Raw genomic sequence first — 13,008 nt, 5'->3', positions numbered from 1 at the left:
TGGTGACCCACATAGAAGCAAGGGTAGGTGCTGTCAAGATGCAAATTCTTTGTACTGCTCTCCAGGCACGCAAATCGCTAAGTAATGCTTCGAGCAGACTTTGGTGATTTTTAAGACAGGTAAAACAGTAGTAATTTCTGTTTTGTGGTTGTTTGGGGTTTTTTTTTTGTTTGGTTTTTTTTGTTTGTTTGTTTTTTTCTACTAGTGCTGTGTTTCTCCTCTACATTGAGTTATTTTGATTTTTGTTTGTTTGTTTTGAAGCCTTTGTTACAATCAGGATCTCCAGCCTGTCAGACTGGTATCGTTTATTGTAGAATCACTAGGTATCACTAGCTGACCTTAAAGAGTCTCTTTCAACCCAAAGTATTCTATGATTCTGATATGGGAATAGTTGTGACTTGTAGAAATCACTCATGAAGATGCTTATAAAACAGCAGTCTCTATTTCACTCACACTGCAAATACGCCATTGTGCCAAATCTGTAAGACTGATGTGCATCATCAGCTGGTGACTGATTATCTACTTAAGAGGGTAAATGGCTCAGACTGGTCCTTTAAGCTTGCTCTCTTCCCCATCCCCATTCAAGGTTGTTACTTTGTATCTAAGTTGGTTTAGAAGGCAGAGCATGTGAGGAAGAAATGCATTTCTGGCTTCATTTAAATGGTCAAATTATCCCACTTGCTTGGATACTTTAAACTAGAAGTTAACTACATGATGTCCAATCAAAAACTCTGTGTAACACAAGACAGATTACAAACTCCCTCATGACTCAGGCTGTAATCTGTTTCCTAGCCAGATGCTAATCTAGGTACCCTTTAAAAAAAGCCGAAGTACTTTGAGTGTTGTCAACATGTAAGTGTAAAATGATCTTAAATATTTGCATCTGTTTGGTATGTTATCAAACAAAGAGCCTAAAACTTTATTTGAAGTTAAGGCAAAATTACTCTGAAGCTTAGTCCTGTTTAAACTGAAGTTAAGAAAGTGTGTATACTGTACAATTACCCTTAAATACAGTAAAGCTTATTCACATTGAATATTCAAATACGTTGTTTGTCTTTAAAGCATGCAGTAAACTTATTTGTGGTAACTAGTTTATCTATCTTCCATTTAACCATCTGTCTGTTTAATGTACTTACTGCATTTCTTTTCAGTGTTCTCAATGTAATCTTCAATTATTTCTGCAGCTAATGTATATCAGACCATATTTATTAGGCATTTTTTAATAGCTCATTAAACGCATGACTACCAACAGTAGGCACATTTCGAAAACCCGTAATCCCAGTCCCATTGGGATTAGATTAGCAATAGCACTTAAATACTATACCAGGAAAAACTGCACTTTTTAATATGCTACTAGGATTATTTTTAAATTGGTAAAGGAGCTGTGCTATGAATGTAGTTTAAACTCAACCTTTAGAAAAGTGACAGATCATCTACTCCAATTTTCTTGGCTTGCTCTACCTATTTTTTTTTCATCTTTCTTTTTGCCCATTTCATCATCTTGTCATTGTGACTTGACTATTCTAAAACTTGCTACAGTTACTGCATTGTAATATGCTATGTGTTCTCTCATTCTTTTTCTTGTGAAATATTGGATTTTAGTTTTATTTCCATTTAATTTCCTGTTATGGTTCCTTTCTCACCTTGCTGAATCCAAGGTATGTGATGTAAATTTGGCTATGGTTGCTTTTTACTAACATCTAGGTTATTATTATTTTTGCCTCCTTGCTTGTCCTTTCTGTAAACTATCTAGATGTACCTTGTTGACTTTAAAAATAAGAAAATTAGTTGATTAGTGATCAATGCACATTCCCAATGAGGTAAACTGTGCTGATACAAATTGGTTAGGTTTTGTTCAAGACAACTCTCTTAAGCAAATCCCAATGGATTAAATGCAGCTATGAAGCCTATATGAATGGCATTAATGTCATTGGTATATTCCCAAGGCTTCCTATATACCTTTTTGATCAGTTGTAAGGTGTCGTTAAACATAGTGACTTGAGAGTAAACTTTGAGTTAGTCATCTGGATTTAGGCATTCATTTGGTAGCTTTTCCTAATACAGCTCCTTTGCACATTTGATAAACAGATTTTATAACCTGATAATTCTACCAAGTGATGCATTATTCACCCCTTGTTTTTGCTGGCTGTAGTTCTATTTAAGAAATCAGTTAATCAGGGAACAAAAGTTATATACAATTTGAGTTGTTGATTGTGCGAATGACTACAGAAATTTGTAAGCAACTCATAAGCTGAGATTTTGTGTACATAAACTTTGGCAAATGTTATGCAGAGCAATTCGTAACAATTGGAAGTGATCTTTCAGTAGAACTTCGACTGATTTCTCTGTGTGTGATACTATGAAAACTTGTCTGATATGATGAGATAGTTTTTTGCTTTCTCTGATGTTGGTCTTTTAAAAAATCTTGTAAAATCGATACATAATTTTTGAACCACATAAGAGTTTTTTATTTCTGTTGCTTACCTGTATTTTAAGAAAAATCTTGATGTGTTATGTTTACAGATGGAAGTTCTCATGTTTGCTTTAATGTTTTTTATCATTGCTCTGTTTTGACACAGAAAATGGCAGAGGATGCCTCTGTAAAGGCTTGTGTGAAGAACTGCCAAGCAAGCAATGGTAATAACAATATTTCTACCCATAGTCCTTCAACAAGCTGTATGCAACATATCAAAGAACAGATACCTAAATATCAGGTAATGTTTATTACTTTTCTTGCTTTTATCCATTTTACTGAAGAAGTTTCTATGTAAAAGCTTTAACTTATGTGCACTGAATGACTAGTTGTATTTCTAGTACGTCGCAAATTAATCTGAACCTTGAGTCACCTACTGTATCTTTAAAGTGTTGTAGAGTAAGAACGTGCGTACATCTTAACATTTTGGTCTATCTTGGTCTTGTCATGGAAAGAGTTACAAAAGATATTTAATAGTGGTAGTATTTGTGAAGGTCATAAAAAGCACTGTACCATTCTCTGATCTAGTTTCAGAAGATGTCTACCTATGCCTCAGGTCACATTCAACAGCTTCTTCAGAATTGGTGTATTAAGACTTCATTTAGTCTGTCCTCCTATAACGTGAAATTTTTCAAAGAACTATGTTTTAAGTACGTCTGTCTGTTTCTCAGTAAAAGCATAAATGTTTCATCTAGAAAAGTGTAATTTGAATCATGTAAAGATTAAGGTAGAAAAAAATTTGTGTTTAACTAGAAGGCAAGTGATTTCCTTTAGAATTAATGAACTTCTCTCCATATTTGCTCCTGATGATTAATCTTTGAAACAAGATAAGAAATCAGTCTGACTATGCTTAAAAACACAGTCTTCACAAATGATTTTCCAATCAAAAATGTTTCCAAGAAGCTTCCTATAAGGGCGGAGAAGGAGAACTTACTCATTTGGACTAGGAGGAGAGTTTAATGCACAGGGATCCAGACTGTAGAATCTAAATCTTGTGGACACTTACTGGTTTCACCAAATGCTCTGTTATATGGCAATGTTGCTGCACAGAGCCATTTCTTTGGAGCTGCAGTGAGTTTTCTTTCATCTTTCTTGCCTTTGGAGGGCTCCCTGGAACACAGGTAACGATGCTTATCTAGCAAGCAAAATAAGTCTTCCAACTGTACCTTCTTGTACTTGCACTCAGTGTGTTATAAACCACACAGGATTTTAGTCCTGGCAAAGCAAAACTTACTTGTATTCTTCATTCAAAATGTAGCACTGTAGCACTATATTAAATTGAAACAGTATGCTAAATTATTATTGACTTTGCTTTACCCATCTTGTTTTCTGTCTAGTACACCAGACCAGCCTCTGATGTCAACATGCTGGGAGAAATGATGTTTGGCTCAGTGGCAATGAGTTACAAAGGCTCCACCTTGAAAATTCACTTTATACGGTGAGTGTCCATTTCTGTGATGCACTGTCTCGTCAGGCAGTTGGAATTGGTGACTCACTGTAATGACTGTTTATCCTTTCAGCTCTCCCCCACAGCTGATGATAAGTAAAGTCTTCTCAGCCAGGGTAGGAAGCTTCAGTGGCAGCAACAATAAGTAAGGATTTTTTTGTTTTCTTCCCCATCCAATGCAACTGTCTTTGCTCCTTTCTCCTTTTGTAGTCCTTCTGTCACTGCTTCTAAATTTGCTGTAGCTGATGTGGAAAAATCTAGCAGAAAATCAGGAATGGTGGCTGTGGAGAGGGATTCTCTTGATAAATCGCAACCCGGCCACTCAAGCTTTTTAAAAACAAAATCTTTCTGACTTTCTGCTTTCTAATTTGTTTAGGGGATGCAATAAACTTCAGAGATAAAGTGCTTTGGACAATCAAATCCTCTCTCTTTCTGCTACCAGAGGATGATGAAAAGGGGTATACGTTGAGGAGGCGTTTTGTCCCTCTACTCTACTTTTGTTTTTTTAAAAAATGACAGAATATACTGTTTCTGATCTGTTCCCTTTTTCTTTGTCTCAAAAATGAGCAAGTGTGAATAAACCGAATCCCAAACGTGGCATACAGAAACTTAAAATAATTCAAAGAGGGTGCTTATATAGAAAATAAATGCCTGTTCCGTTATAGTTTCAGAAAACTTGTTTGATTGTAACGCTAATCTTCAGCTGCCATTTTTCTGTAAAGTGAGCCTAATTCTTAAGCCAATAGTAATGCCCGTTGATCACTTCCTTAAACACTACCCTTTAACCCTTTTTTTTAGTTTACAAGATAGCTTTGAATACATCAACCAAGATCCCAGCCTGGGAAAGCTGAGCTCGAATCAGAATGGTTTGGGAACCTGTCGCAGTGGAAGTAATTTAGGTAAATATTTCTAGGTTCTATGTCTTTCTGACACCATGAGGCCATCTGTTCATTTAATTTGTTTTTGTCCTGTGTCTCACCTTTTTTTTTTTTCTTTTCTTTTTTTTTTTCATTGCATTTTCTCTACACTGCTTTTGTTTCCTAGGTGTGTTACAGCTGTGTAGCAGCAAACTGCTGCAGGGTGTGTCTGAAGGAGGTCCCCTCCGGCTCATCCGCAGTGCTTCTTTCTTTGCAGGTTTGTGTGGAATGCCAGCCACAGTGTGACCCATCCATATGCGCACACAAATCCAGCTCCTTCTGAATCCTTGCAGGATGTACATAACTACTCTCCGGAAACAGAAAGGGCTAAAATAGTGACAACAGATGTACCTGGCTTATAGTTAAACTTCTTTCTTCCAAAAAAAAAAAGCCAAATTAATTACTTTTGGTTCATATTTCATTTCCAATTCTTATGTTGAATATTAAAAGTATTTTTTTGTGACGTTTTTAGTAATAAATGAGCCCTTATGTTTCTTAGAGAACTTATGTTTCCTGGCTTATAGCTGGTTTCTTGCTGGTGTGCAGGTGTCTTGCTGGTGTACAGCTTTTTCTTCTCTTACCTCTTGCTACTTCTTTGTAATTTGGCAGACATTCAAAATTAATTCTTGAGCTAAGTCTGGGAGGCTTTAAGGTTCTTTCTTTAACAATATGAATTTCTTTAATTTTCAAAGCCTAAAACTACATAAAGTCTCCTTTTACAGGCGTATTGATGACCCATGCAGGTGGGTGGATCTTAGGCCTAATTTATTCTGTTAATTGTAAAAATATGAACTGGAATTCCAATGCAGTTTCTCCACAGCCTTTGCAAATCTTGCATGCTCTACAATTTGAGTGACTCTACACTACTAATGCTTCAGTGTAATACAACATAGTCTGGGCCCCTCACCACAAGAAGGATGTTGAGGCTCTGGAGTGTGTCCAGAGAAGAGCAACGAAGCTGGTGAGGGGGCTGGAGAACAAGTCTTACGAGGAGCAGCTGAGAGAGCTGGGGTTGTTTAGCCTGGAGAAGAGGAGGCTGAGGGGAGACCTTATTACTCTCTACAACTACCTGAAAGGAGGTTGTGGAGAGGAGGGAGCTGGCCTCTTCTCCCAAGTGACAGGGGACAGGACTAGAGGGAATGGCCTGAAGCTCCGTCAGGGGAGGTTCAGGTTGGATATCAGAAAAAAATTCTTCACAGTAAGAGTCATTGGGTACTGGAACAGGCTGCCCAGGGAGGTGGTCGAGTCGCCTTCCCTGGAGGTGTTTAAGGAACGGGTGGATGAAGTGCTTAGGGACATGGTTTAGGGAGTGTTAGGAATGGTTGGACTCGATGATCCAATGGGTCCTTTCCAACCTTGTGATTCTGTGATTCTGTGATTCTGTGATTCTGTGAATAGGTCTTACCGTGAAGCTTTATGGATAGTAAATCTGTGCTTGTGGAGTGAATCAAAAACTTAATGGACCTCATATTTGACTATTTCATTATAATGTTAGCCTGTGTAAAATGACAATCTTGAACACACAAAGAAGTGTCAAGAGTGACAGATGGGGGCACCGCCAGCCTCATTTTCAAAGCGTATTTTATTTCTGATAATGTAGACTGCATTCAGATTTTTAAGCTTCTTAGAGATGTTTTTAGATTGGGGCAAATAACCAAATTCCTCTAGTAACATGATCCTCGGTATGGAAACACTCTTTGCTGCCACCTCTGCTCACGCCACACTACTTATTTGGAGTAACAGTACAGGATGTAACTTTGCTGTTTTATGACCTTTAAACTTAAACATTTTTTTAAATGCTGACAAATAGTATGATGAGTTATGTAATGATCTGATTTGTTTGTTTTAGCACACAGCACACCTGTTGATATGCCTAGCAGAGGACAAAATGAGGACAGAGACAGTGGCATTGCTCGGTCAGGTATCTGCTATCTGTCTTATTTGCCAGCTTCTGTAATTATTCTGTAATATGTTACAATTCTTTGGTGATTCACCTGAAATACAGGCACCTTATGATCCACAAGTAGCACAGTTTTTGGATCTGCTAAGCGATTTTACTTCTGCTATTATCCCAAGCCTTTATGCAACAACATTTGTAGTGATATTCTTTGTTTACAGTCATTGTTTTCTGGGTTCTTAACCAATTTATATATAATTTGGAGAAGAAACTGGCTGGAGTCTTTACTAAAGCAAGGGAAGAGAAAACACTTCTACACAGAAAAGCAAAAGGGGACCAGGAAGTCTGTCTATTGTAATGGGACAGCAACACCTCTTAGGACAGAATGCTTTTAATGAGAATAAGATGACTTTTAGTGTGTTGTAGTAGGGAAATCTCTTACCTTAAGAAAAGAATGTCCTCAGGTGGCAAGATTTAATTAAAATAATTCTCTTCTGTTGCAAATGTTGTGTGAAAAAGATCAGCAAGCAAAAGCAATATTTGTGGGGTTTTGATTCTAGTTAGACTATATAGAAAGATATTTAACTAATGCTTTATGTAATTCAGTGTATGTTTGCTTCCTTTCTTGATAGCATCTCTGAGCAGTCTTCTGGTTACTCCTTTTCCATCTCCAAGCTCGTCATCATCATCTTCTAGCAGCTATCAACGTCGCTGGCTCCGCAGTCAGACAACCAGTTTAGAGAATGGAATTATTCCAAGATGGTGAGTGCAACATTTTTCTTCTTACAACTGCTGTTTGGCTTACAACAGCTTAAGCCTCTTTTCTTTAAAAAGTACTGTTACTAAATACTTTCAATTCAGTCTAACTGTGCATGTTATATAAGATTGCTAGTAGGAAGAAAGATCAGGTTTTGGTTGACTGAACTGCAAAGTCTGATTCAAAGTATATTTTTATTGAATGTATAGGCTGTCTGAAGACGAGTTCTGAAAAGCAAATTGGTTTTTTTAAAGTAGCAGAGAATCCTGTTGAGATAAAAGGGGCTGTAACAACACTGGTGCTATAATTATGTTATAATATGATGAAGTCTGACTTGTGAGCAGTTATTGAAATTTTGGAGTAATAGCCTGTGACTGCTCTCTTGGCTAGTACAGGGTGTTCCTGGTGTGATTTCTGCCAAAACAGGAACTGAAAAAAAGAGCTGTGATCAAAAAGCTTGGCTTCTGTTTTGGAATTTTATTAGCTTTTGTATCTCGATGGCATGACAAAGCATGGAATGCAGTAGACTTTCCATAGCTAATAAGCAAATTCTTCCCTTGTCAGTTGCAAAATGTTATAGCAAATGGTTCTTGATTATCTGCGGATATGTACCTGCGTACAGGGATAGCATGAAATTAGGGGAGAGCTACAAGGAATTCCTACTGTTTGGCTTCTCTCCCTCTTTGCTGTTTTCAGTTAAGATAAAGTTGTCAGTTAAAATATGTAGTCAGTAAGAAGAAAAACCAAAACACTTTTGAAAAGACTTCTTTCCCTACTGTCGACACTTAAACCTTTTTCCTGGGTATTCTTACCACATCATTTTTAACATGAAGAATCATGCAGTGGTGGTAATGTAACAGTCAAGCTTTCTAAATCATGCTTGCAGTTTAGAATAAGCTAGCAAACATTTTGCTTTCAGTAAATTGAAGTACTTTTTAGGGTAGTTCCTTAAAGAAATAAGGCTGGGATTAGCGCATGAAAAAAGTTAAAACATTTAAAGTGAAAAAGGTAATTTCAGCCCGCTTTTGCTTTAAGGAGTAGGAAAGTTTCACAAATAAAGTTCCTCAAAATGTTACAAAGTAACAAGTCATTTACTGGAAAGTAGCCTTTTGGAGCTGCAGGGAGTAGCCTGTGTTAATTCCACTTTGGAGAATCTATGCTATAGAAAGATAATGCAAACAGGACGTTAGTAGTTCTACTATTTAGAACTACCCTTGATTTGGGATTCTTTTTAAGCCAAAAAGCCTCTTCAGATACTTGTTTTCTGATTACTTTCTTGAGAAACAGTGAGGTCCTGGTTGAATACTATTATTTGTACAGCCGAGATTCTACAGTCTCTGTGACTGATGCTTTAGGCCAATTGCTCAAAGAAAATTAGATGTCTAGTTGGAACTCCATGTAGTCAATTGGCAGGCAAACTAGATGAGCAGCTTTGTTGAAAAGGGTTCTCTCACAGACCTAAATTCTTCAATTTCTGTTCCTGGGAAGCAGTACAAAGCTTGTGATGTTTCTGAGATGCTGACTGTCCTTTCCCAACTTCCTTGGGAACTTCTGTCTGTGCATGCAAGGTCCTGAAGTTCAAATGAGGTTATGTTTTTGTTATGAACTCTGTTTTCCCACACACTGTTTTTTGCTAGGGTTTTATGTATAGTTACTCCTGTATTTCTGGGCTTCTACCTCTGTGATGAGAAACTTTGTCAAACCAATTAAAATGTAAAACTATTTTTAGAATGAACTTAGAATGAATGCTTAGCATTCAGGCTTTCCTCTTGTTAATTGCTTCATAGTGGTTCATAAAGGCTGCAAGCTCCATTTCCAGATAATTCTGATATGAAAAGCCTTCAAGCTTTTTAAGTACCATTCACTGATACTGCAGTCTTAACTTATAAAAAGACTTGAAAATCACACTATTTCTGTATGAGCTGTTACTCTGAATATCTCCACTTGCATTCTAATGGCTTTTTCTTGTGAGTTCTTAGCCTTCTCCCCTCTAATTTCTAAGTTGCTTAAAAACAATTTTTCAGTTGAAGTTCCTTGCAAAAGAAATTTGACCTGTACTATTTTGCTATATATAATTTTCAAAGATGTCTTTTTTTTATTGAAATTCATGAGGAAAATTTAAGCAAGGAAAAAATAATAGTTCTGTAAATTCAGTGACATAAATATGTAGCACTGCGGTGGAAGAATTTATGGAGAAACAAGGTGAAGGGATCGCCACCCTTTTGTATAATCACAGAAGAAACTTATGCTGGGCTGAGATCATCAAAATCAGTTGGATGTGCAAAGGGCTAGTTTGGAATTTAGATCAGGTTGCTGTGGAGCTTGGCCAACTGAGTCTTGAAAATATCCAAGAATGGGGATTCCACAGCCTCTCGACACAGTGCCCTCCAGTGTACTGATCATATTCCTCCCATTTATCTTCATCTGCAAACTTGCTGAAAGTGTGTTTTGATCCATAGGCCAGGCTGATACTGAAGATATTGAGCAATATTGATCTCAGTATCAACCCGTATGTAATACTGAAAAGCAGCATTACTGTTGAAAGAAATATGGCAGAACTATCAAGTTCATAAATAGAACTTGGGGAAATAATAATGCTTGTAAAATAGCTACTTTTTTTGTTCAGAAAACGAAGTATTTTAAACTGATGTATATCCAACTTTGAGCTAGGCACACGTTTGTAGGCATTAAAATTGTGTTTTTACAGTAATTACTAAATGGAGACATTTTGTCTTCAGTTAAAATAGAAGGTTTTATTTTCCATGGTTAAGTGCCTTAAAACATCCATTTTAAGATGCTGGAACAGTATAGGTAGGATGTTTCCCAGTTTCTCTCATGAACAGCAGTATAGATTGAAGAGAATCACGAACTTACTGCTGAGCACCTAGGCAGGAGCTTGAGTGCTAGATGCCATTCACAGCTCTGAAATTACCTTTAACTTATTTGCTAGTGATTTGGTGTGGTGTATCTCTATTCCCTTTTCTGAAATATAAATCCAGAAGGAGAAATTTTGTAGTGGCTCTGTTTCAGAGGAAAATCTTCACGCTAGTTTAGGAGCTGGCCTCTTTGGGGGTTGCCTGACTGAGGAAATGTAAGTCTTATCGATCAAAATATTGCATATCCTCTGTTCAGAAACAGGTGACAACGAAGTCTTACGTAGTCATTCAAAGTAGACCTAAAGGATAATTACCTTCTACCATATTATTTCTTGTGTGTTCTTAGCCTTCTCCCCTGTAATTTCTAAGTTGCTTAAAAGCAATATGTTTTAAGCAAACTAGCTTAAAAGAGAATTGGATGGAGGATGAATTACCTCTCAGTACACGGGTCACTCTCCTAATAAATCTATCTTACAGGTCCACTGAAGAAATGTTTAGTATGGCTGATGAAAGCTGCAGCTCCAATCCTGCAATGGTTCGGAGGAAAAAAATTGCAATCAGCATAATCTTTTCTCTGCCTGAAAAAGAAGAAGCACAGAGAAACTTCCAGGATTTCTTTTTCTCTCACTTTCCTCTTTTTGAATCTCACATGAACAAGCTGAAGTATGCGATAGAAAAGGTACAGAATATTAGTTTGGCTTAATGTGGAAGAATAAGTGTCAAATGGAGTGAAGTAATCTAGAATCTGATAGATGAAGAGTGGGAGAAGATGCGTGGTTTCAAGCTTCCTTCCCTCTGTACATATGTAATCTTGAGCCTGAGCCCAGTGTAGGTATTCAGGATTTGCTAAAAAAGGTGTGGTTTCCTTTCTAGTCAGAAGAATGGAGAGTTTTATTCTAAGGATGGTTTTTGTATTTTATTGAGGGTTTCTTGACTCCCTGGAGACTGTGGAGATGGTTTATATCCTTTCATGCAATCACTAAAAGAGACAAATATCTGTTGATGTCTTCTCCTTACTCTCTCAAAAATGTTCTCTCTCCCCATGTTCAGTCTTAGGGATTGGTCTCTCATGAGGTGGTGGGAGGTTGGCAACTGTTGCTGTCCTGAGTGGCTGTATAGCACTGGAGTTAGATCGTCATTATTTTGTGTTAAGAAACCTTGAAAAAATGAAAAATGTGAATCCTTTAAAAAGCTTGTTTGTGTCTTTTAATCAAGGCCATGATATCATGTAGAAAAATAGCAGAATCCAGCCAAAGAGTGCAGGTTTATATCAGCCGTGTCATGGATGCCCTGGGAGAATTCAGGTGAGTTGGTGAAATTTTGTATTACAAGGAGAGCTCTTCCCATGCCCATCTAAAGATTTGTGACTTCCATTTACAAGGAGCTGGAAGGAGGGTCTTGTAACTTAGTGTGAATGAATTTTCTGTATTGGGTATTAAGTAAATATTTTTACAAAACTTTAACAGACCTAGCTCAGCCATTTTCGAAATGAGAGTAAGCGTAGCGTAGTTCTATTGCACTCACCTGTACCTGGGATTGTCAATTAAAATCTTTATGATCTTATCAAGAGTTGGCTTCTGCTGATGCCTGTGCAAACCAGAGGATTGGTGGTTGTATTTGGGTAGATGATTAGTCTGCTTCTAGTCATGGATGCCAAACAGTGTAACTGACAAGAAAGCTGCTGTCAGAGGCTCACTTCTTTGGTACCAGAGAGAGGAAGGAATGGCCAGAGGCCAAGAAAGGCAGCCCAGGAGAGAGAGACGAGGCTTTCGTAGGGTTGAGTTTCTGTAATGTCTGGACTGTGGAATCAAATCACTGCAGTGAATAGAATGGGTTCTGTTCCCCCTCAAAATGATTACTGAATTGTTTCTCTGAATACAAATACACAGGAGAATGCAAGAGAGGGAAAACAAGTGTAATTCATATGAAGACACCAAGTTACTGGTACAATGAGTTAAACAGACCAGGTTTCTGGGGCACTAGTAATTACTGTATCCGGAAAACTATTATGGTTTGTTTAGTCTCTTAGATCTTTCAAAAAAACCAAATAAATAAAAAGCTATGGACAATAGAAGGGGAAACGGGCTACTTGTATTTGCAAGATGGAAACGTGCCTATTAACACTTACTTTTTGGGAATTTTCTTTGTGCAGGGTTACCATCTGGAACCTGTATTCTGTTCCAAGAATTGCAGAGCCTGTGTGGCTTAATATGATGTCCAGCACCCTAGAAAAGAATCAGCTATGCCAGCGTTTTCTTAAAGAATTTACGTTTCTAATAGAACAGATCAACAAAAATCAGTAAGCTTCCCCCACGCCCTTTTTCTTAAAAAAAGGCTTGGCTGCTTCCCAGTGCATGTGGGTATATTAGAACATTTAATGGGATATTCTTTTGCTGATGATACTTTGGTCATATTCTTTTTTTCTAGGTTCTTTGCTGCTTTGTTAACTGCGGTGCTGACATATCATCTGGCTTGGGTCCCAACAGTAATGCCGGTTGACCATCCTCCCATAAAGGCCTTCTCTGAGAAGCGCACATCACAGGATGTGAACATGCTGGCAAAATCCCATCCATATAACCCTCTCTGGGCACAGCTTGGTCAGTAGGAAATGGAAAGCTTCAGACTTCTCTACAGCTAGCAT

General features: G+C 37.6%; 1 protein-coding gene across 4 annotated transcripts in view; it reads left to right on the top strand.

Annotated features, from left to right (window-relative positions):
• FNIP2 (folliculin interacting protein 2) overlaps nucleotides 1-13,008 on the top strand; it is a 53,569-nt gene that overhangs the window by 25,749 nt on the left and 14,812 nt on the right. For 2 of the 4 annotated variants that reach the window (XM_054064989.1, XM_009558458.2), the window contains exons 3-13: nucleotides 2,580-2,714; nucleotides 3,811-3,911; nucleotides 3,994-4,065; nucleotides 4,719-4,819; nucleotides 4,965-5,054; nucleotides 6,687-6,758; nucleotides 7,367-7,496; nucleotides 10,845-11,046; nucleotides 11,583-11,671; nucleotides 12,520-12,666; nucleotides 12,795-12,964. In XM_054064989.1, coding sequence (XP_053920964.1) covers nucleotides 2,580-2,714; nucleotides 3,811-3,911; nucleotides 3,994-4,065; nucleotides 4,719-4,819; nucleotides 4,965-5,054; nucleotides 6,687-6,758; nucleotides 7,367-7,496; nucleotides 10,845-11,046; nucleotides 11,583-11,671; nucleotides 12,520-12,666; nucleotides 12,795-12,964 — 1,309 coding nt within the window. The remainder of the gene's footprint in view (nucleotides 1-2,579; nucleotides 2,715-3,810; nucleotides 3,912-3,993; nucleotides 4,066-4,718; nucleotides 4,820-4,964; nucleotides 5,055-6,686; nucleotides 6,759-7,366; nucleotides 7,497-10,844; nucleotides 11,047-11,582; nucleotides 11,672-12,519; nucleotides 12,667-12,794; nucleotides 12,965-13,008) is intronic. The other 2 variants (XM_054064990.1, XM_054064988.1) reach the window with 1 other exon arrangement.

This window comes from Cuculus canorus, chromosome 4, assembly GCF_017976375.1.
Source record: "Cuculus canorus isolate bCucCan1 chromosome 4, bCucCan1.pri, whole genome shotgun sequence".
NCBI lineage: Eukaryota > Metazoa > Chordata > Aves > Cuculiformes > Cuculidae > Cuculus > Cuculus canorus.
This window is presented reverse-complemented; position numbering and strand designations above follow the sequence as displayed.